Source organism: Hirundo rustica, chromosome 18 (genome assembly GCF_015227805.2).
Source record: "Hirundo rustica isolate bHirRus1 chromosome 18, bHirRus1.pri.v3, whole genome shotgun sequence".
NCBI lineage: Eukaryota > Metazoa > Chordata > Aves > Passeriformes > Hirundinidae > Hirundo > Hirundo rustica.
The window spans coordinates 11,447,990-11,465,999 of NC_053467.1; the positions used below are offsets into that span (position 1 = coordinate 11,447,990).

Here is an 18,010-nt window from a genome sequence, read left to right on the forward strand (position 1 = left end):
TCCTGCGGCAAAAGTGGAACAGGGAGGGGGGTGATCAAGAGCCTGTGGGACGGGGGCGGGCAGTGGGGGGCTAGAGTGACCCCCCCAGTCTTAAGCCCCGATATTTTATGCACCTCGTGGTCCGCCGTGCCCGGCTGAGTTTGAGCCTTTATCAGTGGCTTTGACAAGCTGAATAATCCCTTCTCCAGGGCGCTGCCCGCACATCACCGCACACGGGCACCTCGGGGCGGGGGAGAGGCGGCTGCGGGGTTCCCCCTCACCGGGCGCTGCGATTCCGGGGCTCTGAGGGCAGCCGCGGGGAAGCGCAGCCCGGGTGGGACCCCCAGCCCGCCCGGGGCCCCGCAGCGCCGTTTGTCGCTGGACTGCGCAGAGCGGTCAGCGGGGACAGGGAGGAGGAGACGGGGAAACGGGGACGGTGCGAGGATAGCTAGGGAGGAGGAGGGAGATTCTCCCGGGAGAAACTGGAACGGAGCAGGGCAGAGACCGGGGATCCGCCCCGAGCCGGTGCAGCACCGGGGGCTTCGCAAGTCCCGGCGTCGAGGGGAGCCGCAGAGAGAAGCCGGGGCGCTGGAGGGGGCCCCCGGGGTGGCTGGTGGCGGCGTCCGCCGGCGTTCAGCCCCGGAGGCAGGCTGGGGGCCCCTCCCAGCCCCCAAACACAAGCCCAGCGATCCCGGGGACACAAGCGGGCTGCGTCCCGCCGCGGGAGGAAACGTCCCGCGGTCCCGGCAGGGGCAGGACGAAAACGAAACGAGGCCGAGGAAGCGGGAGAGAGCGGCAGCCCGGCGCGCCCGGGGCAGGGGGCGGCCCGACCGGGCAGGGGATGCCCGGACCGGTTCGGCCCAGCCCGGGCGGGGCTTCCATACGCATTGCCGCAGTGACGGGCGGCGGAGCGCGGCCGGGCCGGCGGGCTCGGCGCGGCGCTGCATTGCAGCACTGCAGGAACCCCCTCCTTCCCCGTTCCCTTCTCCGCCCTCCGCCGCCGCTCGCCTCCGGAGGCCCAGCCCGGGGCACGCACCGGCCCCGCCGCGCTCCGCTCCCGCTCGCACGGGGCATCCATCGCCGCCGCGCCGGGGTGTCCCGCGGGGTGCCACATCCGACCGCGTCCCCGACCCGGGAAGGCAGCCGTGGGACAGGGACGCGCACCCACCGCCGGGGCTCTGTGGTCGGTGTCAACCCGGCGCTCATCAGCCCGGCGCGGGTGGAGGGACCGGCCGGGCCCGTCGGGGCACCGGCTGTCCCGCCCGCCCGTCCCCGCGCCGCCAGCGCTGTCCCGCGGTTCGTCCCGATCACCTCCCTCCGTTCCCCTGGAACGTCTGGCCACGCCGTCAGCCCCGACGGGCTGCCCGGCCTCGCGTGGGCCAACGGGCTGTCCCGGCGGGGCGCTTGGGTCGGTCCCGCGGGGGCCCGGGACCGCCGCCGACACCGGGCGAGGCTGAAGGGCGCCGTGCCCGGCGGCACGGCCCCGCCACGGACCCTCCCCGACGGGACCGTCCGCACGGCCCTCAGGGCACGGGCACTGCCCTCGGGGGGGAGCGGAAGGCGGTGACCGGCCCCGCGTCCCCGGTCCTGCGGGAAGGGAAAGCGGGCACCGCGCTCCTTCATCGGCCTCTTGGGGACGGCGGCCCGGGACTCGGGGCCGGTCCCGCAAGACGGGGTCCTGCAGGGACTCGGGCAGTCGCGACCCTCAGGTGCTGCGCGCCCGGGGCGCGAAGGGGAGCGGGGCCATCCCGGCGGGAAGGGGCCGGCGGCGGCCGCGTCCCGGGACAAGCCCCGCCGCCAGGTGCGGCGCGGCGGGGGTGGGAGGGAACGGGGACACGGGTCGCGGGGGGGCGTCCGCCCCGGCACAAACGGGGGCCCGTTCCCAAGGCTCCCGCTCCGTCTCCGCTTTGGGAAAACGCCAGCACGGTAACAAAATGGCGGGGAAAGGGTGGGATTGTCACGGCGAGCCCTGCGGCGTAGCCGGGCCACCCCCGGCCCCGCCCGCCCGGGCTCGGGGCGCCCGTCCCGGTCGAGGGCAGCGGGGCGGGGGCTCCCCTGGGCTGTGCCGCCGCCCGCTCCCGCCGCCCGGCTGAGCTCTGCTGGAGAAGCAGCTGCAGAAAATGGCTGCTCGGCGGAGCCCGCTGAATCCTGCCATGGGGGGGGGCACGGCGAGGAAGCGGCGCAGCCCTGCCCGTCGCCCCCCCGGCCGGGGAGCCCCGGGGCAGGCGGCGCGGGGCACGGGCGGAGGTTCCGCAGGGCGGCGGGACCGGAGCGGAGCCCGCGGTGCCGGGTGTGTGGCCTCAGCCGAGGCGCGGGCAGCGTGCCCCGAACGCGCCCGGCCCGCAGCGCCGGGCACGGGCCCGCAGCCCCCGCCCGGTGGAGTGCGAGCCCAGGGGGGCGAGGCGGAGGGGCGGCCGCTCGTCCCCCGCAGCCCGACACGCCGGACGAGCGCGGCCGCTCCCGCAGCGCCCGGTTTTGCTTTCGGTTTAAAATAAAATAAAATAAAAATAAAATATAGGAAAAATAACCGGGCCGTGGGTACGCGGCACGCTGCGGACACGACTTGGCCACGCATCGACTCCGCGGCGAATCCGCAACGAAAACTCGACCTCGCGTCGCCGCACCGCGTCACCGCCCCCCGCCCGTCAAGGCGGCGGCCCCCGGAGCCTGCCCGCGGGGCCGGAGGGGACACGCGTGGGTGCGCGGCTGTGGCCTGCGCTGCCGCAGCTGCCCTCCCCGCCGGTAGTGTTCACGGGTGTCTGTGGGGCGAGGGCATGTCCCGAAAGCGGGACTGTGGGAGCCGAGATGGGGCGGTCCTTTCCCCACCGGAGAGCGGGTGAACCTTTCCCCGCGGCCGGTGCGCGCCGTGGCGGCTGGCCGCTGGAACGCGCTTTGCCTCGCCGTGGGTGCGCGCATCGCGGGTGGCGCCCGCGTGCGCGGAAGCCGCCGCCCGCGCCGGGCACGGTGCAAAGGGCGCCGCTGCCTTCCGTGAATTCCAGCCTCGGCCCCCCCAGCCGCTCTCCTCCGCGGAGCCCTCCGAGCTTCGTGCCTCGGCTCGGGGTCACCCCTGTCCGCTGCTGCCGTTCCCCCGCTCCCCCCTCGCCCACGCGAGGTCCCGCTCCGCGGAGCGAAGGGATCGCCCCGTCCCGCCGGGTGCCTGAGCCCGCGGCTGCTCTGCCGCAAGCGGGGCAGGCGCTCTCGGCTTCCTCCGTGACCCGCGTCGCGGAGACAGAGGACCGGCGGTCCCGCCGCACTTCGGGAGCGCCGTGGGCTCCCGAGCGCCGTCGGTGTCCACGCAGGACCCGGGGGGGGACGGCGAGTCCCGGGTCGGGAAGGGACAGCGAGGAGGCAGCGGGCGGGGTCCCGTGGAGAGCGTCCCGTGGGAGCGGGGCGGCCCCGCTCGGTGCCCGCGGGGGTCGGGGCGGGGGCCGGGGCGGAGGGGGGCTCGGGGCCGCCGCCCCCCCCGAGCCGTTGCTGCGATACGGGCGGGCCAATCGGCGCTCAGCAGCGCGCCCGGGCCCCGGCACCGCTGCCTTATATGGTGCGCGCCGTCCGCGGGGCGCCGCGCTCATCGCCATATAAGGGCACGATCCTAAATACAGCGCCCACCTTGGGCCGCCGGGCGGGGCCGCCGGGCGGGGCCGGGCCGCGCCCCCCGCCACACCGGGCCCGGACCCGCCGCCGGCGGAACCCGCCCGCCCCGGGGAAGCCGCCGCCGGTCTTTAAGCGGAATGCAAATGAGCGGCGCTTCACCCCTAATTGCTTTTGTTAAAAGCGGGGTCGCGGGGCTGAGCGCCAGTGGGCAGGAACGGCGGGGACGGGGCCGGGCCGGGGCCGGACTGGGTGGAAGGCGCGGGTAGCGGCAGCTCCGCGCGGCTCGATTCGCACTTGGTCTCATTTGTCACATCCCAGCTCGGTTCCCCCCGCGGCGGGGCCGTGGCCACCGGGGCCGCTGGGCCGCGCACCGCGCTCCGTCCCGCCCTGGCGGGGCCCTCCCGTGGCCGCTGCCCACTCGTGACGCTCCCTTGGCCGCTGCAGGGACGGATCCGTCCTTCTGCCGTCCTTGCGCGATCGGCAGCCGGCGGGATGGAGACCCGCCGGCTCGAGGGTGTGCAGGAACGCCCCGGAACATTCCCGTTTCCTCGCCCCACGCCGTATTCGAGCCGGTTCTTCCCTCTCCCCATCCGCAAACAGTTCGTGTTTATGTTCCTACAAATAATGAGCAAATTCAGAACTCGCGGGAACAAAAGATCTTTTGTGCGGAGCGCTCGGAGCCTGAAGCGGGCGATAAACGACGGCCCCCCGGCCCCGGGAGCGGCGCTTTCCCCGCCCGGGCGGGTCGAGGCGACCCGCGGAACTGCCGCGCCGGGGGCGGCGAGCGGCTCCGGGACCACGGCGCTCCCGGAGAACGGAGAGCGGGCGCTTTGCCGTCGGGGCGCTCCGTGGGCGCTCCCCGCGGGGGGCGGCGCGGGGGCTCCGCCGTTCGGTCTCGCCGGAGCGGGGGCTCAGGGCGCGCCGCCCCCACGAACCGATGGCTGCAGGACACGCGTGTGCCTCTCCCACGGGCTATGCGGGCCGATGCGGGAGACTCCGTCTGTGTTCCTGGAAAGAACCGCGGCTTCTCTCCACCGTGGGCAACCGCAGAGGGGAAAAACCCCCGCGCTTCGCCCCGGGGCTTGGCACAGCTCCCGGGGGCTCCTGCGGGCGCCCCGCCCCGCTGGACCGGCCGTGCGGGGGGGCTGCCCGGGGCCGAGGGGCGGCAGTGCCCCCCCCGGGGTGGCGGAACGCCGCCGGTTGCGCGGAGGCCGCAGCCGCCATTTCCAGGAGGACGGTGCCACCTATGGAAAGCACCTGGAATTCACCGGGCCGGCGGGGACGCGCCGGGAAGTGCAGAGTTCCCGTGCGGCGCCGTCGGGACGATGCCGGGCTGCGCCCGCCGCTTCCCGGGCGGGGCCGTGGAGATCAGAGCGGCTTGGCCGCCGCGGTCCTCGGTACCGACTGCCCCGGGGAGGATGCGCGGCTCGGTCCCGGGACGGCGGCGAGACCCGGCCGGGACGGGCGCCGAGCTGCATCTCATCGGGGCGGTCCTTTCGTTGACCGGCCAAAGCCTCCGTAACTGGGCAATAACGACCGAAGGGGCGGAGAGAACCTCCTCCGCCGAAGTGCTCGGTAGAGTTCCCGGAGCCGGGCTCCCGTCTCTTCCTCTGTGTCCGTCCACGCCGCGATCCCTCCGCGGCTCCGCCAGCCCCCTTCGGCCCCCGGAGAAAGGGCAGCAACCGTGCCCGGTGTCCTCCCAGGCGTCGGGCGGACCGGAGCCGTGCCCGCGGGGACACGCTGCCTCCCGTCGCCACGTCGCCTCCGGAGCCGCCGGGGAAGCCCTGCCCCGCCATGAATTCGATGTCAAACACCTCGACACGAAAACTTACTCTCACGGGAACTTCTGGGGTCTTGTGCACCGTCGGCGTCGCCGCTGCATGGGCACACCCGAGATCTCCCCTCCTCGGACCGGACAGCCCCGCGCCACCCGGCAGCGGCCCCGGCGGCACTGTGGGGTACCCGCGGCGCAGGTCGGAGCCCGTCGCTCTCTCCCCAGTTGTCCCCGAGCTGCTCGGAAACGAAAAGGCAGCGTCTCGGGGGCCGGGCTGAGCCCCAGCCTCGGACAGGACCGTGAGCCGGCGGTGCCGGCGGTGCCGAGGGGTCCCGGGTCCTCGCCCCCCGGTCGGCACAGCCCGCTGCTGCTCCGTGGGGCGGTGAGGTGCCCGTGCTGCTCCCGGCTCCGTTCAGCTACCGGGGGAGAGAAGAGTTTTCCTGCACGGCTCGGGAACGGAACCGAACCGGGAGGAACCCGCAGCCGAACCGGGCGGCGGGGCTGACCGGGAATCCGGGGCTGGCCCTCCCGAGTGTGCAGGGGAGTGTCCACGAAGCACGGAGCTCGCGTGGAAAGTGGCTCCAGGGCGCGCTCTGCCCTGCGCGGCGGTGCCCGGGCTGCGGGATGCCTCTCCCGGGACCCCAGGGCCAGCCCGCTCCGGGGATCGGTTCGGGGGCGGGCGAGCTTTAGGGTTCTGCCGGGGGCCTCCTGCTCTCCCCCTCTGCCCTCCGCGGTCCCACAGTGGGGCTACGCTCGGATGGCCCAGGAGATGGGGGCACGCTGGGGCGCGACCGTGGCATAAAGGGGTCTCTGAGGGGCACCGGCATCCTCGGCCACCGGCGGAACAGGGCCGGGCCGGGCCGGGAGCCGTGGTGGATCCTGTCGTCCCCGACGCGGGTGGGACGGAGCAGGTTGTGAAGCACGGCCAGCAGAGCACGCGGGAGTCGCGGAGAGCTGCCCCGCTGCGATGCGGGATCGACGGTGCCGGCGGCTGGGTTGGAGCCAGGTCCGCCCCGCCGCCGCGTTATCCCGGCTCGGCCGCACTCGGACACTCGTGCCGGCCCCGCCGCCGCCACGCGCGGCCCCGAGAGGGGCTCCAGCCCCTCGGTTTCGTTGCAAAATTCGCTGCCATGGAAGCCCTCGCACAGCGAGAACCGACGGGGGAACCGGGCACTCTGCTCGCCAGCAGCGCTCTGAGCCCCGAGGAGTTCATCGCACGAGTGCCGGCTGGAGGAGCATAGACCCCGCAGCCGAGAGGATGGTTTGGGGTCAAATGGGCGGAAACGGGGTTTGCCGCGGCAGCACACGCTCTCGCCGGTCCAGAGCTGTCCCCTTGTCGGCTCCGAGTCCTGGGATCCCGGAACCGGGCCCCGGGCCGGCGTGGGTGACGGGAGCCGCAGGGATGAGCGGTCCCACCCTGCCGACAGCCCGTGGGGAGCCCAGGCAGGTCCCGCCGTTGACCCTGGGAGCGTGGAAGGCTGCCCGTGCCCCCGGCTCACGCCCGCTCCCGGTGCTTGGTTGTGCGGGAGGGCCCCCGCAGTGCCGCCGGCTCCGGACACCCTCCGGCAGCGGGAGGAGCTGCCCGGGTACGGTCCCGCCCGCCGCCGCCTCTTCCCGCACGGCTGGAGCGGCTCTGTCCCGCTTCTCCTTCCGGGAAAAGCCCCCCACGGGCGGCCGCAGCCCCGGCCCCGGCTCACCCACGCGCGGGGGTTTCGGGCGGTTCCCCCGCGGCGGCGATCGCTCCGCGCTGCTTTCCCCGCTCCGTTCTCGTTTGCGTCTCGCCTTCCCCCTGCCCCCCCCACACCTCAGCCGGGGCGCGGCTCCGGCCCCGCGCGGGTTCCGCGTGGGTTCGGGCGGGAGGATGAAGCTGTTTCTCCGCTGATGCCCTCGCGGGGGGCAGCGGAACCTCGGCTTCTCCCCTCCGCACCCGCACGCGTGGCCGCGGGGCTCTCCGTGGCGCCGCGGGGCTCCGCGCAGGCGGCGGGGCAAAGGCAGCAGCTCAGCCGGGAGTTACGCGGCCCCTCAGGGGTCCCGCGTGGTGTCGGTACCGGGCGGCACGGCCTCGGATCCGCGGTTCCAAGCGAGGACACCGACAGCCAGGGTGCCGGGCAGACACCACCGTGCTCGGGGCTGCGGCAGCCCCACGGCCACGGGGATGGGCAGCGCCGCGACAGCACTCATCGCACCGGGGGGACACGAGTGGCTTCCGACCCAGGGCCTCGTGGCCCCCGCCGGGCCGTGTGCCCGGTGCCTCTACGAAACAGCTTCCCAGGAGCGGGAGCCACGTCCACGCCAATTCACGAGTCGCCCCGCGACCCAGCTTTAATTAACAACGATTAAATCGACATTAACGAAAAACTTCCCGGGAAGCATCTCGTCGGGGGCCGGGAGACCGCGGAGGTTGCCATTCCCCCCCGCCCCGGCCACGCCACGCAGAACTCGCGTTTCGCGACGGCTCCCGTGGCCGCGGGGTTTCGAGCGTGGTGTGCGAGTACACGGGAGCCGCGGAGTGGGAATCTTCCGCCTCCTCCCGGGAACGCGGTTTCGCCTCGGCCCGGGCCGGGGGAGGAGGGATCTGCCCACGGAGACCCGACACTCGACCCCCGCGTCCCGCGTGGAGCCGTGGGGGTCCGGTTGTCGGCGCTCCCCGCGGGGTCCCGAAGCTCCACTCGTGCCCGCCCGGGTGACGCGGCGGCAGGCGGGATCCCCGGGAATCAACGCTCCTCGGGGTGGGAACATCGCGGGTGCTCCCCGGTCCCGGCCCCCCCGGGCAGCTTCCCCGGCCGGGAAAGGGGAAGGGTCTCGTAGCCCCGGCCCCGGGCCGACGCGGCTGCGGTCTCGTTCCCGGCAGGGCAGGCGCAGCCGGATCGTGTTCCCGGGGCCACTCCCGCCATGGGTTTCCCACGCGTGAAGGTGGCTGCCGCCGAGGCCCGCTGCTCGTCGGCTTCGAGCTCCTCAGCGGAGAGGAGACCGAGGTGGGGGCGGGAGGGAAAATCCACGAGAGGCTTCCTCTGATCTCGCCCGTTGTGAAGGGGGCCGCAGGAGCCCACTGAGCCCCGAGCGGCGGCGCTGCCCCTGGACACGGAAACAGCTTCGCTCCTCGGGACCGGGCTGAAGGGCTGCTCGGTCCTCCCGGAGCCTCCCGCGGGCGGCGCGGGGGGAGGATTGGGTCACTGCCCACTTGCGAGAACCGATCGCGTGGGACCTCCGGTCTCCCAGAGGCTGCGCCGGTTTCCCGCGACTCGCGCGTGTCTCGTTCTTCCGTGGCCGCCTCGGGGAGACATCGCCGCGGGGCGAGAGGCAGAGCCGGAGTGGGGAGCCGGTGGGGGTACCGGCTGGCAGCCTCCCGGTACCGGCTGCCAGCCTCGGAGTGCAACCACGGTCCTGTGCCAGTTTGCTGACAGATAACGTGGGAGATGGATCAAATCCCGCGTGGGCCCGCCCCGCTGGCCCCGGGTCACCTCTCCTCCCTCCCGGCACCGCGGCCAGGGGCAGCCGGCACGGCGAAACCGGCGGGCGCGGTGCCCCATTCTGCCGGTCGCGTCCGCGTCGCCGGGAAGGATTCGCGTTCCCGCGGCGGCGGCGCCGGCGCCTAGCGGCACGCGCGACCGCTTCCATCCGTGGACGGGCCCCGCGGCTCCGCCGGTACCGGGACGGGCGGTTCGTGCGGGAGCGCACCCACCCCTGACACCGCTCTCTTTGTCCGACCACCGGTAGGCGGGCCGGGCCGCCGCACACCCCCCCCCGATTCAGCCCCGTCAGGGTGCCGCGGACCCCGCGGGCCCGTCCCCGGGGGTCGCCGAACCCCCTGCCGCCCCCTCCCCGCCCCGCGGGCCCCCTTTGTGCCCCGCGCCCCCTCCCGCGCTCCCGGGGCCGTCCCCCCGAGCGGGGCGTGGCCGCGGCGCGGGGGCGTGGCGCGGGGGCGTGGCGGCGGGCGTGGCGCGAGGCCCCGCCCCGGCCCATCGGGACGCGGCGCACGTCGGTGGGCGGGGCGCGGCGGGGCCAATGCGGCGCGGGCGGAATATTCCACCCGGCTCCGGCGCGGCGCGCGCGGGGGGGGGGCGCGGGGACGTCAGCGGGCGGAGTATTATGGTCTGGGCTGCGCCGGGGCCGCCCCTGCGCTGCGAGCGGCCGCGTAAACATGGAGCTCTCGGCCGTCGGGGAGCGCGTCTTCGCGGCCGAGGCCCTGCTCAAGCGCCGCATCCGCAAAGTAGGTGCCCCCCGCCGCCGCGCCCCGGGCCCCCCCGCGCCCCGGCCCCGGCCCGCCGGGGGCGGCCCTGCCTCCCCCCGCCGCGGGGCGGGCTCCGCTCCGCCGCTCCCGCCCTCCGCGCCCGGGGGGGGGGCGGTGTTAAATCCGCTGCCCGGGGTGGGTGGGGGTGTGCGTGTGTGTGCGTTAAATCCGCGTTATTTTTCATTGTTGCATCCCTCCCGCTGCCCCCCCGCCCCGTGCTCCGCTCGCTGCTCGGGGCGTTGCGGGGGGACCTTTGTTGCGGGGCGGTCTGTCGCGGTCTGTCGCGGCTTGTCGCGGTTTTCGCTCCGCGCGTATTTATTTTCCTGGCTTCCCATCCGCAGGGCCGCATGGAATATCTGGTCAAATGGAAGGGCTGGTCGCAGAAGTAAGTCGCCCGGGGGTGCTGCAGCAGGGGCCGGGGGGGATGCTGGCTGCACCCCCAGCTCCCCCTTTGTGCCGGAACGGGAACCTTTATGCCCCTGTATTTTATTTTATTTACCTTGTTCCCTCCTGGCTCCTTATTCTGTCCCCTCTCTCCGTCCCGCCTTCCCCTCAGGTACAGCACTTGGGAACCTGAGGAGAACATCCTGGATGCCCGGCTGCTCGCAGCCTTCGAGGAGAGGTACAAGGCCTTTACTAGCTGTAGCAGTCGCGCTTGTAAATATGTTGCTGTCTTGTAGCTATGCTGAATTGAAGCTTTGGTTCTTTTAACACCTCTAGGGAGCGAGAAATGGAGCTTTACGGGCCCAAAAAGCGAGGCCCCAAGCCCAAAACCTTCCTGCTAAAGGTAAGGAGGCACGAGGGCTGCGCGCCAGAGCAGGGGTCCCTGTCCGGCCCCCTCGGAGGATGCTCCCCTCAAAGGTGGCCTCTCGTGAGTTGCAATTACACAGCCGGATGGCAGGATAATAAAGTCACCGGGTGATTTATCTTCTTTGCAGGCCCAGGCGAAAGCCAAAGCCAAAACCTATGAATTCCGCAGTGACTCTTCCAGGGGGATCCGGGTGCCGTATCCCGGCAGGTCCCCCCAGGAGCTGGGCTCCACGTCCCGGGCTAGGGAAGGACTGAGAAACATAGCCCTGGCCCCCCAGGGCAGCTCCAGCACCAGCACACCCAAGGCAGACGGCATCCGGGACCGGGTGATCCGCGTGGAAGAGAAGCCCGGAGAGACCCCCAAAAAGAGAGGCCCGAAGCCCAGGAAGGAGCTCTACAAGGACCTTGCGGAGACTCTGGATGCCTCCAAGAGGAAACTGGGGGACCCGGGGGACAAGGTGGGGGACTACCTGAAGGCCAGGAAGATGGAGGAGGCGGCGGCGGGGGCGGCCAAGTTCGGCTCGGGACACAGCGTGATCCAGCTGGCCCGGCGGCAGGAGCCCGACCTGCCCGGCGCCCTGCCCGGCCCCAACCGCGCCGAGGCGGGGGCCGAGAGCTTCCCCCCGCGCCTGGCCAAGCACCGCGCGGACTTCCTGGACCCCAAGGGGCAGGGGGGGCTGGACCCCGGCGGGCCCAAGCTCCTGCACGGCGCCGTGGGCCCGGGGGCCGTGGGCGGCCTGTACCGCGACGGCGTGGGGGGCCCGGCGGGGCGGCCCTCCCTCATCGCCAGGATCCCCGTCTCCAGGATCCTGGGGGACCCCGAGGAGGAGTCCTGGAGCCCCTCTCTCAACAACCTGGAGAAGGTGGTGGTAACTGACGTGACCTCTAACTTTTTGACCGTCACCATCAAGGAGAGCAGCACGGACCAAGGATTCTTTAAGGAGAAGCGATGAGTTTGGTGGAGGTCGTGCTGGGGTTTTCTTCAGTCAGATCCAGACAAAAGCTTGGTAGAGCTTGGTGGGCCTCTCTTTTTTTTTTTTTTCTTTTCTTTTTTTTATTAATGCTCCTTTTTTTTTTTTTTTTTTTTCTCCTTTTGTTTTTGGTCCTGGAGAGAATTTAGAAACTGTCCTAAATTCATTAACTCATTCTTTTGTTTTGGGTTTGTTTTGTGTTTTTTTGTTGTTGTTTTTTTTTTTCCCACGTCTTACATTTCGTTGGAAAGATTATCTCTAGAGTTATATTTTCTATTAGATGTAAATATGTTATTTAAGAAAAAAATGCTTATATATATATATCTATATATATATATTTCAACTCTGAGTTGTTTTATTTAAATGGAGTCAACAGTGACTGCTCAGTTGCTCCTAGAAAGGACAATAAAACTGAGAACTAACGAGTTCACGCATCTGCCGCAGGAGCTGGTGTACATAACGGTGTTCATAGCTAAGTATGTGCTGGGTTTTTTTAACTATTATTTTTCATATGATGCTATGGATGGTGGAGGGGGACGTGTTGCCCCCTCGGAGGGCGAAGTGCCCGGATTTCTTGATTGTGATTTAAGGTGTTGCTTGTACAATCAAGTGTGCTGTGTCCAGAACTGTTGCCCTTGACAGCTGACGTGAGCACTTGAATTCACAGTGTTGTTGGGGATGGGGTGTTTCCAGTCTAACAAAAAAAAAGTCATGTTGCTACAGAGTCGGGGCGGGGAAAAGCAGAAATCCATAAAAAGGCTAAAAGTGTTGGAGTATTAACTTGAATTCCCTTTTCTTGCGGAGGAGAGGAGTTTGTGTGTGTGCAAGGTTCCTGAGGGGTGATACTGAAATGCACTTTAATAGAGTTGTCGTAGCAGTTGTGGGAGATGGGACTGAGCTGAGTGTATCTGTTTTCATTTTGTCTGGTCGCTTGATTCTGTTCCCCCACCCACTAAAAACAAAAAACAACAAAACCCCCTCTGTTTACATTCCTGAAATGCCAGAGAGGTTGGGGAGGGAGCATCTCACTGCCCATATTTAGTTACTTTATTCTGCTACAGAAAGTGGATTATTATTACTTTTATTCCCAATCACGGTTTACTTCAGACTGTTGGAAGACTCCTGATAAAGCGTTGTGTAATATCCACAACCCTGACAAATCCCAGGGTCACCTTTATTGCATTCAGAGACAATAAATAGTTCCCTTTCCTTGCGCTGGTTAAACAATAGCCAAAAGGCGAAATACTCCCGTGCGGAGCAGCCCCGCCGCCCCCGGGAGGATTTTGTGCTGGATTTGCCTGTGGGATTCCCCCTAGGGCTGGGGTCCGGAGCTGAGATTCCTCCCTGGCTGGGGGCTCTGGACGAGGTGCAGCAGTTTCCCCGCTGGCTCGGGGTGTCCCCGCTCCGCTGCTCCCCAGCCCGGCAGAGGTGGAGCAGGTGGCCCTGTCCTCACGCCCTGCTCTGGGCATCGGTCAGATGGGAAGCACAAGCCCGGCAGTGCCTGAGGGCTGGGACTCAGCCTGGGCCCCTTGTCCCTGAGCTCCTGAAGGGGCTGGGCGCGGGGCATCTCTGCTGCAGGCCCCTTTGGCAGCTGCACCGTGCCCAGTTCCCTTCCCCGTCCTCCTTTGGGACGCGTGAGGTGCCTGGCAGGATGCTGGATGGGCTGTGCAAAGGGAGCCACCGTGTCTGACAGTTCACAGTTCACTTTTCTTTTCTCCTTTTTTTTTTTTTTATTTTTTTTAAGACATATTTTGTAAAATTGAGGTTTTTACCTTAGTTTGTCCGAGGAGCCGGTGTGTTGGTCCTGGTGCTGACACGGGCCGCGGGTGTTGTCGGAGGATGAGGAGGGGGTTGAGCTGTTTGTGTTCCTGCTGCCGCCGAGGCCAGAGCATCCTTCCCTTTGCCAAGAGCCCGGAGCCGCTCAGGCCCGGCCGTGTCCGTGTGTCCGACACATGCCCGGAGCGAAGCGTACCTGTGGGTGTATCTGTGTGTCTGTACATAGCGACGTGTACCCTGCGTGTGTGTGTGTGTGCGGGCGCGTGCGTGTGAATTATTTAAATCCAAGACTTGTACAGAAGCGATTTTGGCTAAATCTCAGTCTCAGAAGTGAAGCTTAACTACGTGTCTTCTGCCAGCCGTGAATGTCCATATGAGACCTGCTTTTTATGTCGGTTTAAATATATTCTTTGTAAATAGAAACGTGTCTGGCTTCCCTTTGTGGCCCTGGGGTGCCTGGGAGCATCGCGGGGTGTCCGACGGGCTCGGCGGCCCTGCAGCCCTTCCCTGCCGGCGGCCGCAGCCGTGCGGGGCCGGGGGGAGGCGGAGGCTCCCCGGCCGCAGATGCCGCCGGTCCAGGGGTCCCGCGGTGCCACCGAGGGGGGCGGTGGCGGCCGCCGCGAGCGGCTCCGCTCCGAGGAGCGGCGTCGGGGCCGCCGCTGCGACGCCGTCCCGGTACCGGGCCGGGCCCGGCGCTGCCCCGTTCCGACGGGACGGGCGGGGCCGCGGCGGCCCCTGCCCGCGGAGCCCGGCCTTTGTGCGCGGAGGCGGCCCGGCAGCGCGGGCGGGGGCGGGGGGCTCCGTGGGTTTTTTGAAACCGTGTCCTCATTAACCTCCTTTTTCTGCTCGGGCGGGTGGGGCGCGGACCCCGCGCCGCGGGAGCTGCCGGGCGCCGGCAGGAGCGGGAGGAAGGGCCGCACAATGGCGCCTTTCTCCGCCGGCCCGGCGGGAGGGGCCGTTACACACGGGGCCGGAACGGGGGCGCCGGGGCTCGGCTCCCGCCCGACGGCGGCACCGACGGCAAGCGCCCGGGGCCGCCGCCCGCGCCCTTCCGCGGCCCCGCCAGCGCCCCTCCGCAGGCCAGGCCGGCCCGGAGCCGCCCCGCGCCCCTCCCGGTCCCGCTCCCGGTCCCGCTCCCGCAGGTGCGGGCGGAGGCACCCGAGCCCCGGCCGCGGGGCAGCGGCAGCTCCAGCCGCAGCGGAGCCGGGAGGGGCTGCGTGCGGCACGGACCCCCGGAGAGAGGAAAGGTCATGGGGTGTCCCCGCTGCGGTTCCCCGGCTCCGGTTCCAGCCTCGCACACCCCCAGCCCGGTGCTGTGAACACGGTGCCGCGGAGAAGGGGCGGCCCCGGGGGCAGGGAGGGGGACGGGAGATGTCCCGGAGCAGTGACCACGCGAGGCTGAAAAGTTTAAAAAAATATTTATTGATATGCTAAAAAAGAAGTGTGGAAAAGTCATACAAACCGCCCCCCTCCACCCGACGTAACCGTTTCCTAGTGTTTTCCTGCAAATAAATTAAAAGCAGCCTAGAGCTGGGGGGCTACACTAGCATTAGTGTCCAGGAACACTGGAAAACCGAGCAAGGAACGCGAGCGAGGGGCCGAGGAGCTGCGTGGGGAGCTGGTCTTGTTCCCGTAACACTCATGCTTTCCCAGGGCAATAACATCCCCGACTTTTGTTCTCAGAAAATAAAAGCAAACAAACAGCTGCAGTTTAAAGCAATTATAAGTGTCATACAGGACCGATTTGGCTCTCTCTTTAATTAAAACGTACAAATCAGAGCGGCGACTGGCACAAGTTACAAGAACAATTGTTTGTTTTCACCTATCTCAGATTTCTCTCAGTAAAACCTTTCTCCTGGCTCTGGAGCCCTTCACACGCAGCTCAGGAACTCAACACAAACCAAACCCCTAAACTATCTCCATCCCTCCGTGCACTCCTGGGTTCTTTTTGGTACAAAATATATGTATAAAAATAGACTCAGTTTCTCAGGATGATGGCTGAATCGGCCACCTCTTCCAGTCCAATGGAAAACAACAAGGATGCTTAACCAGATTACGCCTGGGGAAAATATCCATTCACTATACAAATACCGCAGGACTTTCCACATCGGAAACCCCTTAGAAAATGACAAGTGACAAACCTTTAATTGCCTGTCTGACACCCGGCTGAACATGCCAACCCATAGCAGCAAACTCAAAAAAATAAAAGGAATAAAAAAAAGGTAGAACTTGAATTCTAACGGTACAGAACCGGGGTCTGCACCAACCAAGGGTCTTCCAACCCCTGCTCACCAAAGACTCCGGTAAATTTCTCCCAGGATGTCTTTGGGAGACAAACCCCAGCGGGAACCGCGCACTCAGCTCCTCCAGTGCTGCTGGGAGAGCCGAGATCCCAGAACACCGAGTCAGAAAGAGGCTGGGGAAGAAATGTAGGGTGAGATGGCCAGAAAAAAAACATCCTGGGCTATCATTTTCACCATCGTTAGACCTTTGGAATTGAACCAGCTGGTGAGCAAAAGGCACAATAGCAAGTGGTGACAGCAGAGTCCTGTGCTGCTGGAGGGGACATGCCTGGGGAGGGCGGGTGATGGAGGGCCCTGGGATGCTGGGATCCACGTCCCCTCTGCCTGAGCAGGAGGCAGGAGCCAGGCCCCGCATGGAGAAACCCGTGGGAGCTGAGACAGAGGCTCTGGAGGGAGCAGCCAGCTCAGAGCTGCTGTGCAGCCAGCACGTCACCTGCCGCCACAGCTCATCTCCTGCCCCGCACTCTGGGCCCGGTACTCCCTGGAGCGTCTTCAGATGTTTCTGTCCCCCTTGGAGAAACCAATCCACACATCCTACTGCTGCAGGCAAGAGCACCCCTGCCAGGCCAGCTTCCCCTCCTCGGGGGCACTGCTCAGCAGGGCTCCGAGCAGCACGCAGCTGCGTGTCCCACCGGGGACCAGGACACCTCTCCCCGTCGGCGTCACCGTGTCCCCGCGGCCACCCCGCTTTGCATAGGCACCAACCCGCGGTGGGACCGGTGTCACAGACGAGGCTGAGATAAGGACGGTCCGAAAGGCACATTGTCGGTCGGTTTGGATTCGCAAAGGCCGAGTAGCAAACATTTGGTGTGTGGGTGAGAGCGCCACCGCCACGCTCCCGGCTTCCTCGGCTCCTCTCCCAAAGCACTCGTACCCCCGGCGCAGGGACACTGGTTTCTGCTGGCCAGTGCTTCCTTGGAGCTCGTTTGGCAAAGTTACAGTAGAAGGTAAACGGCACAGACTGTGACATTTTGGCATCACCTGAGAATGACCCCACTGGCAGCCGTGGCCGTGGGGGGCTGCTGCGTCGGGGGGCAGAGGTACCCGTGCCCCCAGTTTGGTCCGTGCATCCACACTCCCGTGTGTGAAGATGCCTGGGGCAAAGGGAAATGCTGCCCTGGTGCCAGGTCAGTCACCTGGTGTCCCCTAAGCAGTGACCTGCTGGCCAGGTGGAGGGACGTCTGAACCACGCAGGGGAGGGGCAGCCGCCGGCTGCTCATCGCCTCCCAGAAAAGGACTCAGCATCAACAGGACCGAAATGACCTCAAATGCTACTAAACTCTGCCTGAACTGCTGCTAATTTTGGCTTTCAAGAGAAATCTGCAGCTGCTGGGACAGCCAGGGGAAGGTGAACGGCAGCCCAGGTGCTCTGCTCCCTTGGGGAACAGCAGCTTGAGGTACTCACTGGCCTTAGCCCTTCTTTCTCCCCTGTCCTGTCCTTTCCCACCACTCCAGACCATGCAGATGGCCTTGCCCAGCTTTGGAGCATTCTGGAGAAAACCATGATCAGCGTGAGTCTCGCCCAGGGAGCAGCAGTCCTGGGTGTGCTGGCAGCCCCAGCTCCAAGCTGCCTGCTGCTGGAAGGGTTCACACGTTCTGTGAGGCTTAAAAAATATTCCCTGTGAGTGCCTGGAACCTGCTGAGCAGGAGGTGGAGGTGCTGGCAATGCCAGGGTGAGGCAGAGGAGTGGTGTGGGGCCTCCCTGGGCTGCCCAGAAATTCACGTTCCTCTGGAAGTCAAGTCACTGCAGAGAAGCTGGTGGATCCTCAAGGCAGGATTTCCCTCCAGCAGAAAGGAGACACTCTCCAAGAAAAAGCACCTCTGCCTGTTCTGTTAGTGGTATCTAGGACTTAACCTATCTTAGACTGGGGTTATTTCCCTCTCTCATGAAAAAAAAAAAATCCTTAAGAAAAAATGTAAACAATATTTCCCTATCAGCTGGAAACCCCAACAGAAACGTTGTGGGTTTCCCATCATTGGAAATGACCTTGCCCAGGGGGGTGGCTGGGCTGAGCATACCCTGAAAAACCCCCGAATGCCGCTGCCCCCCGCAGCCTCGAGGGCTGGGAGCAGCAGCTGCCTCATTTGGATTGACTTGCAGTTCCCCACGGCTCATAGATCCACAGGAAGCCCAGAAGGGATTCTCCCAGTCCTCTCCCAGGTCCAAGACTGTCCCAGGGCAGCTCCACACCTCCTGTGGCCAGTGAGCTGCAGACCTGGGCATCTGCTGTTTCAAAGCAAGGAGACCTGAGCGCAGTGAAGCCTGGCTCAAAACTGGCCACCCTGACACCCCTGGCAGCACCGCTGTCCCCGCTCCTGGAGAATGGCATCGACCACCCCCACATGGGGCACGGCTCCAGAAGAGGATGGAGAGAAGCCAGGGAGGAAATCCAGGAGCCGCTGGCAGTTTGGAGTGGGTTTCACTGCGTTATTTGTCCAGCCTCTCCAGACACGACTTCCAGCAGGTCTCACGAGGGCTCTGCGTTCGCTTGAAGGAAAAAAACCCGATGGAAGAGCTGGGCAAAGGTGAGGGTGAGGCTGAAGGACCCTCTCCCTTCTTTTATGCTCCTGG

At 66.9% G+C, this 18,010-nt stretch overlaps 1 protein-coding gene across 2 annotated transcripts; it reads left to right on the forward strand.

Moving 5' to 3' along the window:
• Positions 1-9,437: 9,437 nt before the first annotated feature.
• On the forward strand, positions 9,438-13,490 carry CBX8 (chromobox 8). Of its 2 annotated transcripts, none has more exons than XM_040081943.2 (5): positions 9,438-9,557; positions 9,920-9,963; positions 10,135-10,200; positions 10,275-10,365; positions 10,517-13,490. In XM_040081943.2, the coding sequence occupies exons 1-5, from the start codon at positions 9,489-9,491 to the stop codon at positions 11,339-11,341; spliced, it is 1,095 nt and encodes a 364-aa protein (XP_039937877.1). In that variant the 5' UTR covers positions 9,438-9,488; the 3' UTR covers positions 11,342-13,490. The 2 variants fall into 2 exon arrangements, with proteins under 2 accessions (XP_039937877.1, XP_039937878.1); XM_040081944.2 differs by having other exon boundaries at positions 10,299-10,365.
• The last annotated feature ends 4,520 nt before the right edge of the window (positions 13,491-18,010 follow it).